This window comes from Andrographis paniculata, unplaced genomic scaffold (genome assembly GCF_009805555.1).
Source record: "Andrographis paniculata isolate CXL003 unplaced genomic scaffold, ASM980555v1 Contig60END, whole genome shotgun sequence".
Taxonomy (NCBI): Eukaryota; Viridiplantae; Streptophyta; class Magnoliopsida; order Lamiales; family Acanthaceae; genus Andrographis; species Andrographis paniculata.
Window position 1 is genome coordinate 5,450,019 of NW_026137596.1, and position 16,400 is coordinate 5,466,418.

A 16,400-nucleotide genomic window follows, 5' to 3' on the forward strand; every position below is an offset into this window, starting at 1 on the left:
CATTTATCAGATTTGTATTTTAATTTTTATGCATGAATTGAGAACAATTGAGGTTTGAAGCATATGGTTGTCAAATTGGGGTAATAAGTCATTGATGTTATATTTTGTCAAAAATTTTAGGCAAAATAGCATAAAATCACCATGTGGTTTTTCGAATTTGCTAAAAACTCCCTATGGTTCAAAAATTTCAAAAAACCTACTTGTGGTTTATAGAATGTTGCATACTCGCCCTCCTCTCTAAATCTCACTAACGGATGTTAAATTTTACCACAGTTGACCGTTATGCCCTTATTTATATATATATATTCAATATTATCTCTACTTTGTCTCTCTTATGTTTCTTCTTTTTTCTTCTTTCTCCTCTCTTTTTGTTCGACTCTTCTGCCTCATCTTCTTTCTTTCACCTCTTCGCTCCCTTCTTTTTCTTCCTTATTTATTTATTTTTCCTCTAATCGTGGATTACATTTATAGTCTGTCAAACCCTTTTCCATTAATTTAATTTAATTGAATTTCATTGCACAAATTGAAACACAGTTACATAACAAAAAAAAAATGGTGATTCAATTTTCCTTGAAGTTTTATGAACTAAGATAGCCATTCAAATCGGATTTCATGGAGCCCCGAAAACCTCTCAGATCCACCGCGCGGCTTTGAAACGGCATCCGCGGCGGTGCTCTAAAGTGCGTCGACCCACACCCCACCTCCGTCGCCTTCTTCCTAATGGCGGTGTCGAAGAAATCGAACGGCTCTCTGGCGATGACATTCTCAAGCACACACTCGGGAACATTGAGGCGGGTGTAGGGACCCCGGAGGTGGAAGACGTCCGTGTCGTAGGCCAACGTGGCAGCGACAGGGGAAGTGTAGGATCTTGGAGCGCTTGTTGAGTTCCTGGATCCCGGAGACCCATTTACCCCACTTATTCGGATCCCTCTGAACGGCTTCTCCGGTAGCTGCCGATGTAACTTCCTCTTCGCTAGCGGCTTAATCTGAACGGAGCTTGAAGACGACGTGAAGGAGGTCATCAATTTTGATTCCGGTCATCGAAATAGTGTAGGCCAGTGGATCTAGTCAAAATCTGCTGATTTTGGGGGAATTGAAGTTGTTGGAATTCATATTCCTGCCGAGGTCAAACGACGTCTCCGGCGGCTGTTTCTTCGGTGATTTCGGGTGACATTAAATTCACGACGGCGGGCACTTTAAAATGTTGCAGAAGCATAGGGGGTAAGGAATATAAGATAAAATTTAGAAATAAATGGAGGAAAAAATTGGTAAATTTAATAAAATTACGAGGGTATTTTAGTAACTTCCCACATATATATCAATTTATGAACCAAATCTTTATGGGGGTTTGGGAAAATTTCGGTTTGAGGGTTTTTATTTGAATTTAGAGGTGAGTTTGGATTTTGATGTTTATTTTGTGTTTAGGTTTGGTTTGGGTTTGAGGAGTTTTGATATGATTGATTTGATGAGTAATAAATATAATAATATAAATGTATATTAATTTGTATAATTTAATTATAAATTTATATTATATATATTTCTAAATTTTTATTTATCTATATTATAAAAAAAATTATTCTCTAAAACAATGACATATATATATATGGTATATATTTTATTAAATTATACATATTACAACAATTTTAATTTATATTTATAATTTAAATTAAAAAAACAGGAGCATCCTGTCCCCCACTGTTTGCACAGTGATCCAAACCTGGGCGCTGAAGAAACACACTCTCTGTCATTTCGATCCTTTTTGTTATTCCTGTTGTAGTATCTAAAAACTTGAGTTAATCCCTTACATAATTAGGTATTTGGTGCGCCATTGCTAATGTAAGTTTTAAGATCGATAAATGGAAATCGACAAAACGGTACAAAGGAACTAAGGGTGTGTTTATTTTTGGGATTTTATCTCGAATTTTACTATTTCAACTTTCTTTTTTCTCTAAAAATATCAAATCAAACACAAATTTTTTCTTTATTTTATTACAATTAAATCTAATTTCACATTCAGAATTCACATCAATACATATTTATATCATATCAAACAATTATTTCAATTTTTTTGATAGGATATTAGTATATAATATGGCACTATCGATATATATCAAACTACCAAAATTATTTCGGTATATAACAAATAAATATATATATTACGTTGATATTTTAATATTTGATATAAAATATACAATATAACATACATTGACATAATAGATAATATTTATTTTATATTCATAATTCAATACAAAATATTACTACATTATTTATTTACTTATATATTCATACTTAACATAAATACATTCTAAACAAAAAAAAATAATAAACAAATACATTCTAAATATATTGATTTAATTGTTATTAGATTGGTTAATTATTTTCTTTTATAAAAAATAATATAATTGGATAGGCCAACGTTGACATGTTGTGGGACGGATAGAGCATAAAATATTCAGAATGTTTTAATTTTTATTTACTATTTCACTAAATAAAAAACAATTAAATCATTATAAAAATTAATCAAACTAATTAATTATCTAATACATAGGAAGGTGATAGTATATATATATATATAGTATATAGTACTTCCGCTCCAGTTAAATTGTTTACCTAATGTAAATATACAAATTCAAATAAAATATAATTAATAAGTAATTAATAAATATATCAATAAAATAACTAAAGGTAAACTGTTTTTTTAGTCCCGTAACTGGATCCTTTATCATTTTAGTCTCGTAAGTAGAGCCTGTCGCAAACTAGTCCCATAAATGAAAACTTTTCGCTGTTTTAGTCCTCCGGCGCCGGAGACGCCCGCGTGGCTCGCCGGAGGTGACGTGTCCGCCAGGTGTCCCGCCAGGTCAGTGACACCTGGCGAACACGTGGATTTATTATTATTTTTTAATTTTTTTAAATTTTTTTAATTTTTTTAATTGGACCAAATAATAAAAATACAAATAAAATTAAAAATAAGTTTTAAAAAAATTTTAAAAATGAAGAAAAAAAATAAAAAAATCCACGTGTCCGCCAGGTGTAGCTGACCTGGCGGACACGTCACCTCCGGCGAGCCACGCGGGCATCTCCGGCGCCAGAGGACTAAAACAGCGAAAATTTTTCACTTATGAGACTAGGTTGCGACTGACTCCACTTACAGGACTAAAATGATAAGGGGTCCAGTTATGAGACTAAAAAAACAGTTTACCCAATAACTAATGTATACTAAAAATAAGGGAAAAAATTAATTTTGGTCCCAATATAACCAAAATTGATAAATTTTGGTCCCAATATAAAAAAAAACTCATCAATTTTGGTCCTAATACAACCAAAATTTATCAATTTTGGTCCAAATATAAACAATTTCAATCAATTTTGGTCCCATTATAAATAATTTCAATCAATTTTTGTCCTACCGTTAGAAAACTAACGAAAATGCTGATGTGGACATGATGGAGGTGACGTGACAGTTGACCTGAAAAGTACACAACCATGTACAATTATACACGACCATGTTGTTACATGGTCACGTATATTTCAGTTTATAATTATACATGGTCATGTTGTTATACGGCCATGTACAATTATACACGGCCATGTATATTTCTATTTTAGTTAAAAAATTTATTTTTTTGTTATATTTTTTTTTTTAAAAAAAAATTATTTTGAATTTAAAATAGTTGATATAGTTAAAATAGACAAAATCAATATTAATTATAATATAATTAAAATTTATCATTTTTAATTCAAATATAAAAATTTATAAGATATATTCTTTTGAAAAGTTTTGTCTAAAATTTTATTATTCATAAAAAAAAAAATTCTCTTACAAACATCCAATTACACAACTATTTTTTAATTTTGTATATTATAGTATTATTAAAAATTAATTTATTATTTCAATACATTAATTGGATGTTTGTACGAGAAATTTTTTTGCTAAATAGTAGAATTTTAGAAAAAATCTTCTAAAAGAACATACTCGATAAATACTTATATTTGAACTAAAATTGATATATTTTAATTATATTATGATTATTATTGATTTTTTTTTCATTTTAACTATATCAACTATTCTAAATTAAGAAAATAATAAAAATAAAAAATATAACAAAAAATTAAAATTTTAAACTGAAACAGAAAGATACACGGTCGTGTAGAATTATACATGGCCGTGTAATAACATGGTCATGTATAATTATACACTGAAATATGCATGGTCATGTAACAACATGGTCGTGTATAATTGTACATGGCCGTGTAACAACATGACCATGTATAATTATACACTGAAATATACATGACCCTGTAACAACATGACCTTGTACAATTGTACATGACCGTGTAACAATATATCCATGTATAATTATACACTGAAATATACATGGCCTTGTAACAACATGGTCGTGTATAATTGTACATTGTCGTGTAACAACATGACCATGTATAATTATACACTGAAATATATATGGCCCTGTAACAAAATGGCCTTGTACAATTGTACATGGACGTGTAACAACATGACCATGTATAATTATATACTGAAATATACATGGTCATGTAACAACATGACCGTGTATAATTGTACATGGCCGTGTACTTTCCAGGTCAACTGCCACGTCACCTCCGTCATGTCCACGTCAGCAATTTTCGTTAGTTTTTTAACGGTGGAACCAAAATTGATTGAAATTGTTTATAATTGGACCAAAATTAATTGAAATTGTTTATATTGGAACTAAAATTGATGAGTTTTTTTTATATTGAGACCAAAATTAATAAATTTTGGTTATATTGAGACCAAAATTGATGAGTTTTTTTATATTGGACTAAAATTGATAAATTTTAGTTATATTGGGACCAAAATTGATTTTTTCCCTAAAAATAATTCTAAATTAATATTAAAAATAAATAAATAATTTTTAATTAAAATTAAACTAATTGTAAATTATAAAATTTAAAAAATGATTAAAATATATAATTATATTTTAAAAAATGGTAAATTAATAGGACAACACAAAATGAAAAAAATAACCCATGTATATATCCATTTACTTTTTGGACGAAATTTTAAAAATAATAATATTATATTGGGATATAGTAGAAATAAAAATAAAAAGACTAAACTACCGTTATTAGTATTGTATGATATAAACGCTAATGACATTTGCGTAATATATTGTAAAATGAAAAAAAAATATTTGTAATGTTAGGTAAATAATACCGTACTAAAAAAGAAAATAGATATTTTGTTACGAGACAGACTAATATGAAAAAATTGATAGATTGTTAAGACGTACTCCATTCATCTCAAACACCGTAGAACATATGAATTCGACACGAGAATTTAGATGGATAGTATTAAGTACAATAATTTGAAATAATTTGGAGATTAAATGATGTGATTAAAGAAAAAAATATATATTTATTTTTTTATTTGAGTGATATGATAAAATAAAGTGAATTATATATTTATCTACGTATAATTAATTATTTCTAAATTTAAAAATATTATAGGAAGTTTGATACCAATAAAAAAAATAAATAAATATTGCAATGTTTGGTACGAAAGGGAGTATAATTCTTTTTTTTAAAAAAAAGTGAGGATGGAGTAATAAATACATAAATTCGCAAGCCCTACCCAGCACAATCCGCCGCCGCCGCCGCCGCCGCCGCTGCTAGCTGAATATCCGGTGAGTATTAATGTTTTTTTTCTTTTATTTTCCTTTCTTTCTTCATTTTCCTTCCGTTTATCAAGGAGAGTATGTTGTAGTAATTCTTTTCTCATCTCTTTTTTCATTTTTTTTTTTTTTTTGTTTCCGACCTCAGCTTCTTCTGCCGGCGATCGCCGGTCGGTTCGGTTCGATTCTTGGGTTCGGTTCGCGTTCTTCCCCAAATCTCTAACCCTAATTTCAGCTAATTTTCAATGGAGAGCGAGTTCAGCAGCAAGGGCGACCAGGTTCCTCAGTCACTCGAGTATTTATCAATTTCCGATCAGCCCAAGTACTGATAAGCTTTTTACTTTTTCTTTTGCGACTTTTACCGGGAATGATATCTCGGCGTTCATCGGTTTGATGAAATTACTGCAGAATGAGTGTGAAAGAGAGGTTCGATTTAATAAGGAGCATTGGCGAAGAGTGTATACAGGAAGACGAGTTAGAGAGATTGTTAGCGAACAAGCCTCAACCCATTTGCTATGACGGATTTGAACCCTCTGGCCGAATGCATATTGCTCAGGTCTCTTCCTTTGTCTTGGTTTTCATTTTGGCTCTCTTAAAATGCTCATTGGGGGAGGATCAGTTAATTTGGTAGATTAATTTTGTTTAAAGTTTGTTGCATGTTCCTAGTAAATATTTTGTATTGTTATGATTCCTTAATTGATTAGGTTTTGTGTTATTGAATTCGGTATAGAAGCTTGTATTTGGAAAAATATTAGTTCTGTAGTTGTTTAGTCTCATGAGTTGGGACAGTTTATTCATACTCTCTGCTGAATGTTGACATGGTGAAGAAGACGCAATCCAGGGTAGGCATATAACTTTGTCTAATACTATTTGCCTTTCTTTTACCATCTTTGGTTTGGCTATGTAGCGTGGCATTTTCTTGTGGAATCTCATTCTGTTGGATGGCGGAGTGCTGATGATGTACATGATTTTGTGATTACTTTGGAATGTAGAATTTTGTTAACAATTACCATATGTATAGATCACCGTGATTCTTATTCATGGTGAATGTTGCATTTTCTTGTCTTAAAGAAATAATTATAACAATATAAATGACGAAAGCTTCAAATGGTTTCAAGCTGCACTTTAAATGTATGCTCTAGCTTCAGTAAACGTCAAAAGGAGTGATCCTTGATTCTTAGTGATCTTCTCTAATTGCGTCGGCCAAAACATTTCTATGCAGGGAGTTCTGAAAGCAATTAATGTAAACAAGTTGACTTCAGCTGGCTGCAGAGTGAGAATTTGGATTGCAGATTGGTTTGCACAGCTGAACAATAAAATGGGCGGTGACTTAAAGAAAATTCAAGTGGTAGGGCAATACTTGATTGAAATATGGAAAGCTGTAGGAATGAATATTGAAGGAGGTCAAGTAGAGTTTCTATGGTCTTCGGAGGAGATAAATGCCCGGGCTCATGAGTACTGGCCCCTTGTAATGGACATAGCGCGGAGGAACAATCTTCCAAGGATAGTGAGGTGTGGATTTAAGTTTCTAGTTTTCTAATTGCACATTCATTGCATAGCCTGTCTCCATCTTGTTTTATAAAAACTTATTCAGGTGCTGCCAAATTATGGGCCGTTCAGAGCAAGACGAATTGACAGCTGCTCAAATTTTCTACCCATGCATGCAGTGCGCTGATATATTTTTTCTGAAGGTGATATGTGGATATTATTAATTGCTTCAGTGAATATGCTTATGTGAACTTGTACTTGTCCCATTTGGTTTGTATGGTGGAGTTTCATGTATGTTAGTTACAATTTTCTGTTATATATAGATTGTAGTTCATGATTTGTACTAAAATATTACTTCATGTAATTGATGGTACAATTATTGACAGTAGGTTAGGTTCATTGCTATATTATTCTTTATACCATATTCAGGGTTTAGGAACATGATGTTCTAGCAACATTAATAAAGTGTTGTTCTTGTTATCATGGCGTATTGGCGAGCAATCCATTGTTACCATGTTTGAATTTCAACTATCTCTGGTTTCTAGAAACTGTTTCCACACATTCTGATGAAGAGTTCTGTGTTTGCATGTAATGGACACATTGGATCAGCTCAAACAATCACAAGATGAGAATAAATAAAGAATGCTGTGCATTTCTGCTGTTTTTGGATGAGATGATGATCTTCTTTGTTTTCTTGTGATTCCATTTTCTGGCATAGTATTTAAATCCACATTTAATGTGTTGACCATAAGAATATTTGGCAGGAATCAAGCTACCAATGAATCAAATATATATATGTTTTGTTTGTTTGAGTTGATCCATTTTGCTAATGTTGATTGTCTCTGCATAATAGTGGTTTACTGCATGAATTGATTGACACTGATTTAAAATTCCGACGTAGTTAAAATATTATTGCTTCATGACCAATCAGGCTGATATATGCCAGTTGGGCATGGACCAACGGAAAGTGAATATGCTTGCAAGGGAGTACTGTGATGACATCAAAAGAAAAAACAAGCCTATCATACTGTCTCACCGTAATCATTTGGCTTTGTGTGAATTTATTATCAAATCTCCTGTTTACAATATTATATAGTAACTTCTCTATAATACCTTTGAAATGCAGATATGCTCCCTGGTTTGCAGGAAGGACAGGAGAAGATGTCAAAAAGTGATCCCTCGTCTTCAATCTACATGGAGGATGAAGAGGTGATTTCATATTATAATTTACTAATATACAAACAGTTTTGTTTTCCCTATTTAAAGCTATGTCCATCGTTATTCATATCTCATGGAGTTTCTATCTATTCAACAATGATGAGTTTTTTTTAGGCTGCTGTGAACTTGAAGATAAAAAAAGCTTTTTGCCCTCCTAAAGTGGTGGAAAAGAATCCATGTCTGGAGTATGTCAAATACATAGTCCTACCATGGTTCAATGAATTCATGGTTGAGAGAAAACCTGAGAATGGAGGAAACAAGTAAGTATTTATGGCTTCCTATTGCTTGTTTCTGGTTAAGTTCCATAACTGGTTCATTTTTCGGAGATATTGTTCTTTGAATTTAGTTTCTAGTTTTGGATGTTGCCTACAAAAATTTTTCATCTGTTGTCTTCAGGACCTTCAAGACTTTCAAAGAGTTAGCTGATGATTATGAGAGTGGGGAGCTGCATCCTGGGGATCTCAAACCTGCTCTTGCGAAAGCAATAAACAAGATCCTGCAGGTCCTATTTAATACTCTGTTAATTTATTTATTGTGGTTAAAATTGCTTTAAATATATATATATATACATATTTAAAATAACATAATCAATCACAAATGCTTGATTACATGAAGGCCTTCAGTGGTAGGTATAGAATGTTGTTTTTTAAATCAGGGGTTTATGTTCTGATATTACACAATTTGTTGAACAAGTTCCTAGTTGAAATATAGCGATCACATGTGTGGCTTAATAGCTGTCTGGTATAAATAAGAAAGTGCTAAATGCATCATCTTCATCCCTCTTAGATTTCATGTTTCTTTAAATGATAATCCATGTGAAACATTAATTTGTAAATCCAGGCACATTTTATTGACAAAATGTTGGGAGCAAATGATTTCATTTTGGTGGTAATGTGTGTAGTTTTTAGTAAATTCAAGAGGCTTATTTACATATTATGTTTTGAAAAATACAACTTAGGAGTAATTTCTATTTAGGTGTACAACCTTCCATTTTTATTTAAAATATTCTTCTCTTATTAGCTATCTGAGTTATTCACTTGACTTTTGGTTTGTTGGGCAGCCTGTCCGTGATCATTTTAACAATGATCCGAAAGCCAAGGACTTGGTGAAAAGAGTGAAGGTATCTATCTCCCTTGGCTTGCTTTATTTTTTTCATGTAATTAATGCATGATTGTGTTTTGTAAGTATTGCAATTTGACAACTAAATAACAACTCAACCCCGATAACCCTCTCAACCGATCATATTTCCGTTGCTGAGCAGTGAATATGTGAAAAGGAAAAGTTGTTGACAATCAAAGATGCTATCTTCTATTCTTTGATTGCGAGTCATAAATAATACTCCATTCGTCCGGCTCTAATGGTCTAATTTATCATTATACTTAACATTAAAAATATTCTTATATTTATATATTTTTTTGCACAAATATTATTATAATAGTATTATAAGACACTAATAGAAATATTTTTGTAATTTTCTTTTAATTTATACCACGTTTTCATTTAATAATTAATATTCAAAGATCGATACGCACAAACTAAATGAAACCTTTAGAGCTGGACGAAGGTAATATTAAATTTAGAAATTGGTTGAAATAATAATGTTGTGAAATGATTGCAATACGATAGTGGTTAGTGATGTTATTTGCAAATGGCGATACGCACATATTTGTGTTCTTTGACTACATATTTCTAAAAGTCTTGCTAACAAATATCTCTCTAGCAAAGAGTAGAGTATTTTCTGAGATGAGATGAAATGTGCAATCAGCCTAGCCTGTCTTTCTGCTCCGCCTGCGTGCGTAAAAGAAGAGAAAATAAACTATAGCTTAAGCGATTCCTATAACACACACACACATGCCTTGTAATTAATTTCCATTTGGTTATGTGTGTCTACCTATGGTATGAACGATTATTGAATCTTATCTTATGTATTGATGCAGAGCTATAAGGTGACAAGGTGATGGCGATGTGTATGCTGGCAGGCCTGAAATGAATGACTCACTATTTACTGCATTGCAGATTTTGGTGGTTCGTGTTAAAAATTAGTCAACATGGTTTCACTAATTGATCACCCTTTAGCTTTAGCTGGACATTATATTATATCTCGAAGGAGGCAGGTAATAGATCCATATTTACATATTTAAAAAGTAACATTGGAATTGGAATGATATATGTATGGGTGGCGGCGGTTACGGTGCTAATATTATTTTAGTCGGTACCTTTATAATTTTATTGCAACCGTTTGGATTAAAGATTATTATACACGAGGGAACGGATACGGCGTTGATTTGAAAAAATAAGTACCATTTTAATTCAGCATTTGTAATATATACAAATAGCATATGCGGTGTGTAATAAAGATATGTGCTATTTGTTTATAATTACAAGTGTGTTGTATAAGAATTTGTCGTGCGTTAAAAGTAGTTTTGTGTGATGTATGAATTATGGTATGTGTTGGTTGTATGTGTATTGTAGTAATAATATATACAGCGTGCTGTGTTTACCTGCCGATGTTATATTCAACACTGTATCCGGTGCCTATGTTCGATTGTGAACATATAGTAGGGGTAGATTTGTACTTTTATGGAAGAGAAGAAATAGCTGATTTGTGTATTTCCGTGGTGTTAGTATACGATGATGTGTTGTTTATTTTATAAATTATACTTCCTTTCCTTTGTCTCTCAACCATCTATCCATTTTTTTCATTTTGGTCCGTCTCATAATTATTCATTTATAGTAATTGTATTATCTATCTAACATTACAAATACCCTTTAATATATTAAGCAAATATCATTATCATTGTATCATCCTAATATAATACTACTATTATAATAGTAATATTTCTAGACCTATTTTATTTTAATATAATACTAATATTTTTAAATGTTCGGATAAAAAACAAATGGATATATGGATATGAGACGGAAGGAATATTATTTATTTAATAAAATTAATAAATAATACTTCCTATCAAGATTAAATTTTTTATTTATTTGTGGTGTCATTATTTTTAATATTAAAAATATCTTGTATAATTTTTTGTTCAAAGGTTATTATATTAGTATTATAAGATACTAATAAAAATATTTTTGTTATTTTTTTTTTTAATTTGTACTATATTTTGATATAATAATTAAAATTTAAAAATCAAGGTGCCAAAAATAAATAAAAAATTTAGTATTGGACGAGGGTATATTAGTTTAAAAACATCATTATAATTTGTTTACCGACACATGCAAAAGAAAAATAAAAATAATGAAATAGTTGTTTATATGTTTTATATTTTTATACTTAGATGAATAAATAAATAAATTATGTATCCTTCGTTTTTCAAAATTTTTCTATACTTGTATTACTTTATATATATATATATATAAAGTCGTGCTCTTTTTTGTGTAAATCGATGTAGGTAAAAGAGTTACTAATAAAATATATATATGTGTGATGTTGATATTACTTATATGAAATTTTTATATATTAGAAGTGCTATTTGTATTATAAATGATATTATTTGTTTAATAAAATTATAAATAATATATTAATTTGAAAATATAATGATATTTCTTTCTTCCACTTAATAAGTTTATATATATCTTTATATTTATATAATTTATTGTATAAATGTTATTTTATTAGTATTACAAGATATTAATATAATTATTTTTGTCAATTTTTTTATTTGAACTATATTTTGATAATATTAAAAAAAAACAAATATAAACTTTTAAAGCGGACGAAAGAAATATTATTTGACTGATATATTAAAAAATATACTAGTATTATAAACTGTATATTTTTTTATGATTAGATGAATATAAAAATAAGAAGATTTTGTGTGCTTTCACTGCATTATATATATATATATATATGTGATTTTTTAATTGTAAATATGTTCTATTTATCTATTTTTATGATAGTAAATAGGATATCATTATTTTAACACCAATATTATTAAATAATTATAAAAATAATATGAATCTCTTTTACCACAAATCGTTTAAAAATGCAGTACAACCAAAGATTATTTTTACCGCATATATTTTTGGGTAAATTATATAATACTCCATTGTATTTTATTTATTGGCATGAAACTCCATGAGTTAATTTAAAATTTGCATAAAATATTCTCAGATGTTTGGTTTTAATTAAAGATTTAAATTACACAAATTTTACAAATAAAACAAGTAAAATATCTTAAATAATTTTTTGAATAAAAAAATAAAAAAATAATTGATCAATTATTTATTTTACGTGTTTTACTTGTATAAAACTTGCATTATTGTGTTCATATTTACAATCAAATATAAATTTTGGACGAAAAAGATATTTCATACAAATTTTAGATTAACACAAAGAAATTTCACTTAATAAATAAAATACGAAGTGTTTTATATATTTTCATTAAAATACAATAAGTGTTATATAATTTATCCTATATTTATTTTTTAATATATACATATTTTCGTAAATATCTGTTGTCTTTTTTTTTTTTTCTTTTGTTTTTTGTTTTTGTACTTATTAAAGATTACTGTTTATTTTAGATAAGCAAATTTGGAGTTAAAAATGGAAGTTTGTGTGTGTGTGGTTATAAAACACTATATATATATATTTATTTGTAATATGTGCTATTAGTATATTTATATTAAATAAAATATTATTATTAATAAAATTATTATATAATTAATATAATGATTTTCTTTTATTGATACATGGTAAAAAGATAATGCGGCTATCGTAGGATATATATTTCTATTATACTCCCTCCGTCCATTTCATTAAATATCTTACTTTTTTTTTCACAAATACTTTTACTTTACATCACATCGTTACTTTTACACCAAAAAGCAAAGGCAAAAATATCATTACACTATTTTTAACTACCCACTATAATTAAAATACTATTATTTCTTAAACACTGCATCAAAAGTAATTGTATATATATATATATTTTTTTTATGGATGGAGGGAGTATATTTTAATAGATTTTCTATGTGATTTTCTTACTAGCAGGTGGTATTGTTTTGTTTATATTATTGTTGTTTTGTTTACATTAGTGCAAATATGCGTGGATGCTTTAATAGATTATATATGTAACTATTTTTTTTTTTTAATTTGTAATGTCAGTTATTTACCTATTTATATAAAATATGATATTATTATTTTAATAAAATTATTAAATAATTATAAAAATATAATATTTTTTAAAATATGATATTATTATTTTAATAAAATTATTAAATAATTATAAAAATATAATATTTTTTTTCTTAACATAAGGTAAAAGGTAATACTACATGGTCATTGTAAGGTTTATATATATATATATATTATTATATATTCACTTAGTCTATTTTTTACTGTACTAATTATTATTTACAAGCATTTTAGAAAATTAATTTTTTATTATGAATTGATAAATTTATCTTTAAAAATATAATTATCTTTCTATTTTGCAGACGACCGAAATAAATAGATAAATAAATAAACATAAGAAATCAAGAAATTCAGACCAAATGGAAGACGAATTAAAAATAAATAAGTTGAAAATTATTTAATAAGTAGATTAAATAATTATATATGAAAAACAAGTGAATGAAATAAAGATAATAAAAATCTCTATCCATAGGTACTGCTCTCTGTTAATAAAGGCAGTGTTCTCTACCAACAGAGCCAATGCTCTCTCTCTGTTAATAAAAACAGTGTTTTCTATCAATAGATGCGGCACTCATGAAATATGTAGTGCTTTCTGTTAACATGGACAACACTCTAATTTTTTTAACCCAATAATATTCTATTTCGGAGGACCAATGAATTTTGTCAACAAAGCTAGTGCTGCTCTGATAAAAGAAATCGTGCTCTCTGTTAATAGAAACAATATTTTCTGTCAACAGAAACGATGTTCTATAAGAACAGAGGCAGTGCTTTCTGTGAAAAAAAGAAACGATTTTTAACATAGCAATATTTTATTTGAAAGAGCCGGTGCTATCTGTCAACACAGCTAGTGCTTTTTGATAAAAAACATAATGTCTCTATCAACCGAGACAGTGCTCTCGATTAGCAGAGACAGTGCGATTTGAATTTTCTAACCCAACATAAGCGGTGTTTCATTTAAGAAAGCCAGCTCTCTTAATTTATTAAGCAATTTTTTGAATTAAAATTACAAAATATACAATTATATTTTTGTTTTATAAAATGAGATCTATATATTGTAGAAAAATCAAACTATTTAATTATTTTATAAAGATTTATAAATAAAAATGAAAAGCAACAAGTATTCTTATTGCCGAAAGCAACGTAATTGAAAGAAGAAGGCATAAACTAAATTCACAGAAAGTATATTATATTGTTATTTTAGAAAAGTTTTAATTGTCATATTAAGGTGCATTGTAAATTTACTTAAATAACCTTTTTTATTCTGCACCATACGATGTGAAAATAAAAAAAATCTAACGGCTCCTATTCAATCAGTGGGGTCAGTACGGTAACAACACCGATATATATACATATTTTCTTTTATAGTTAAAAAAGTGAGTAAGAATGATAAAAAATAATACTCATTCATTTCGTCTGTCTCTAAAGGTCATATTTATCTTTTGCATCGTTGTGCTTAACATTAAAAACATCCTTATATTTGTATAGTTTTTTTTTATACAAATACCCTTCTATTAGTATTGATTGAGTCTGTGTGAACCCAATCAAATAAGTATGATACTGATTTGATCGGGTCAACATATCACATAAAAGCACACACTATATATTTTTGCATAACATAACATATGTTGTGTTATAAGATATCATATGATTATTATAACATAATATATGTGGTATTATAAATATATTATATATGTTGATTACCTTTATTTGATATTCTAATCCGATCAAATTAACATCATGCTGATTTGATTGAGTTAGCACTGGATCTGCACCCTGATTTCATTTTATAAAATATTATATTAAAATATTATTGAACCAACATTCGAATCTAAATCTAAATCTATTTTTTTTAAAAAAAAAAATAAAATTATACATTCAAATCAGCATCATAGTATATTATATATGTTGATTACCTTTATTTGATATTCTAATCCGATCAAATTAGCATCATGCTGATTTGATTGAGTTAACACTGGATCTGCACCATGATTTCATTTTACAAAATATTATATTGAAATATTATTGAACCAAAATTCAAATTTAAATCTAAATCTATTTTTTTTTTTTTTTTTTAAAATAGAACTATACATTCACCCTAATTTCTAATAGAGGTGGGATTTGTATTAGGTAACAAATGTTACTACTCGAAACATTCAACACCAAAATATTATGAATTTAGGGTATGTTTCTTTTGCCCAAAATATCAGGTTTTTATTATTTGGACTCTGCATTTCCCGAAAAAAAATACACTTTTTCCTCTCACAAAACATCCCATCATACATTATTTTAATACAAAACTCAAACCAAATTTTTTTCAAACTCATCTAAAGATTATATCTATGACAGTCTTTGTCACATTTATTTTATTTTTCAATTGGATTTTGGTCTATATCTTGAAAGATCGATTTTCTTGTCCTGCCCATGCATCACATATACTACGTAAATACATCAATTTTCTTAAAGTATAAGTTTAGAGGGCCATAGAGATATATATGTGTAATTTTAATAATCTTCAAATGTTAAGCACAACACTGGATGGCTGTGCTAGATGATTGACAATGTAAAATTGCACCAACTTATTTATATTATTGTTTAATTTTTGTTACATTCATATTTTGAGGCCACAAATATATTTTTATCTCCCCATTTTTTGTAATTATTTATTTATTTATTTTTTTACTAAACCTATTCTGATGGAATAAAATGAATGTGAGGATATTGGTAATGGAAATAATGATTATTGTTGGAATTAAGCATGTTTTAATGTCAAATTTCATCATTAAATGATAGTTAAAAACATAAGCAAGTAGTAATTTAACTAGAAGACTGCCCTAGCTAAAATAATTGGGGCCATTATATACAATGAAGTCTTT

The 16,400-nt window shown here is 28.5% G+C and overlaps 1 protein-coding gene and 1 pseudogene across 1 annotated transcript; one reads left to right on the top strand and one right to left on the bottom strand.

Moving 5' to 3' along the window:
- Window positions 1-578: 578 nt before the first annotated feature.
- LOC127259535 (ethylene-responsive transcription factor ERF010-like) lies at window positions 579-1,022 on the bottom strand (annotated as a pseudogene).
- A 4,559-nt stretch (window positions 1,023-5,581) lies between these two features.
- Window positions 5,582-10,604, top strand: LOC127260016 (tyrosine--tRNA ligase 1, cytoplasmic-like). The gene is made up of 11 exons (XM_051287648.1): window positions 5,582-5,681; window positions 5,818-5,991; window positions 6,078-6,225; window positions 6,892-7,181; window positions 7,264-7,360; window positions 8,089-8,194; window positions 8,284-8,366; window positions 8,490-8,635; window positions 8,772-8,877; window positions 9,436-9,495; window positions 10,313-10,604. The coding sequence occupies exons 2-11, from the start codon at window positions 5,915-5,917 to the stop codon at window positions 10,331-10,333; spliced, it is 1,134 nt and encodes a 377-aa protein (XP_051143605.1). The 5' UTR covers window positions 5,582-5,681; window positions 5,818-5,914; the 3' UTR covers window positions 10,334-10,604.
- Window positions 10,605-16,400: the final 5,796 nt, after the last annotated feature.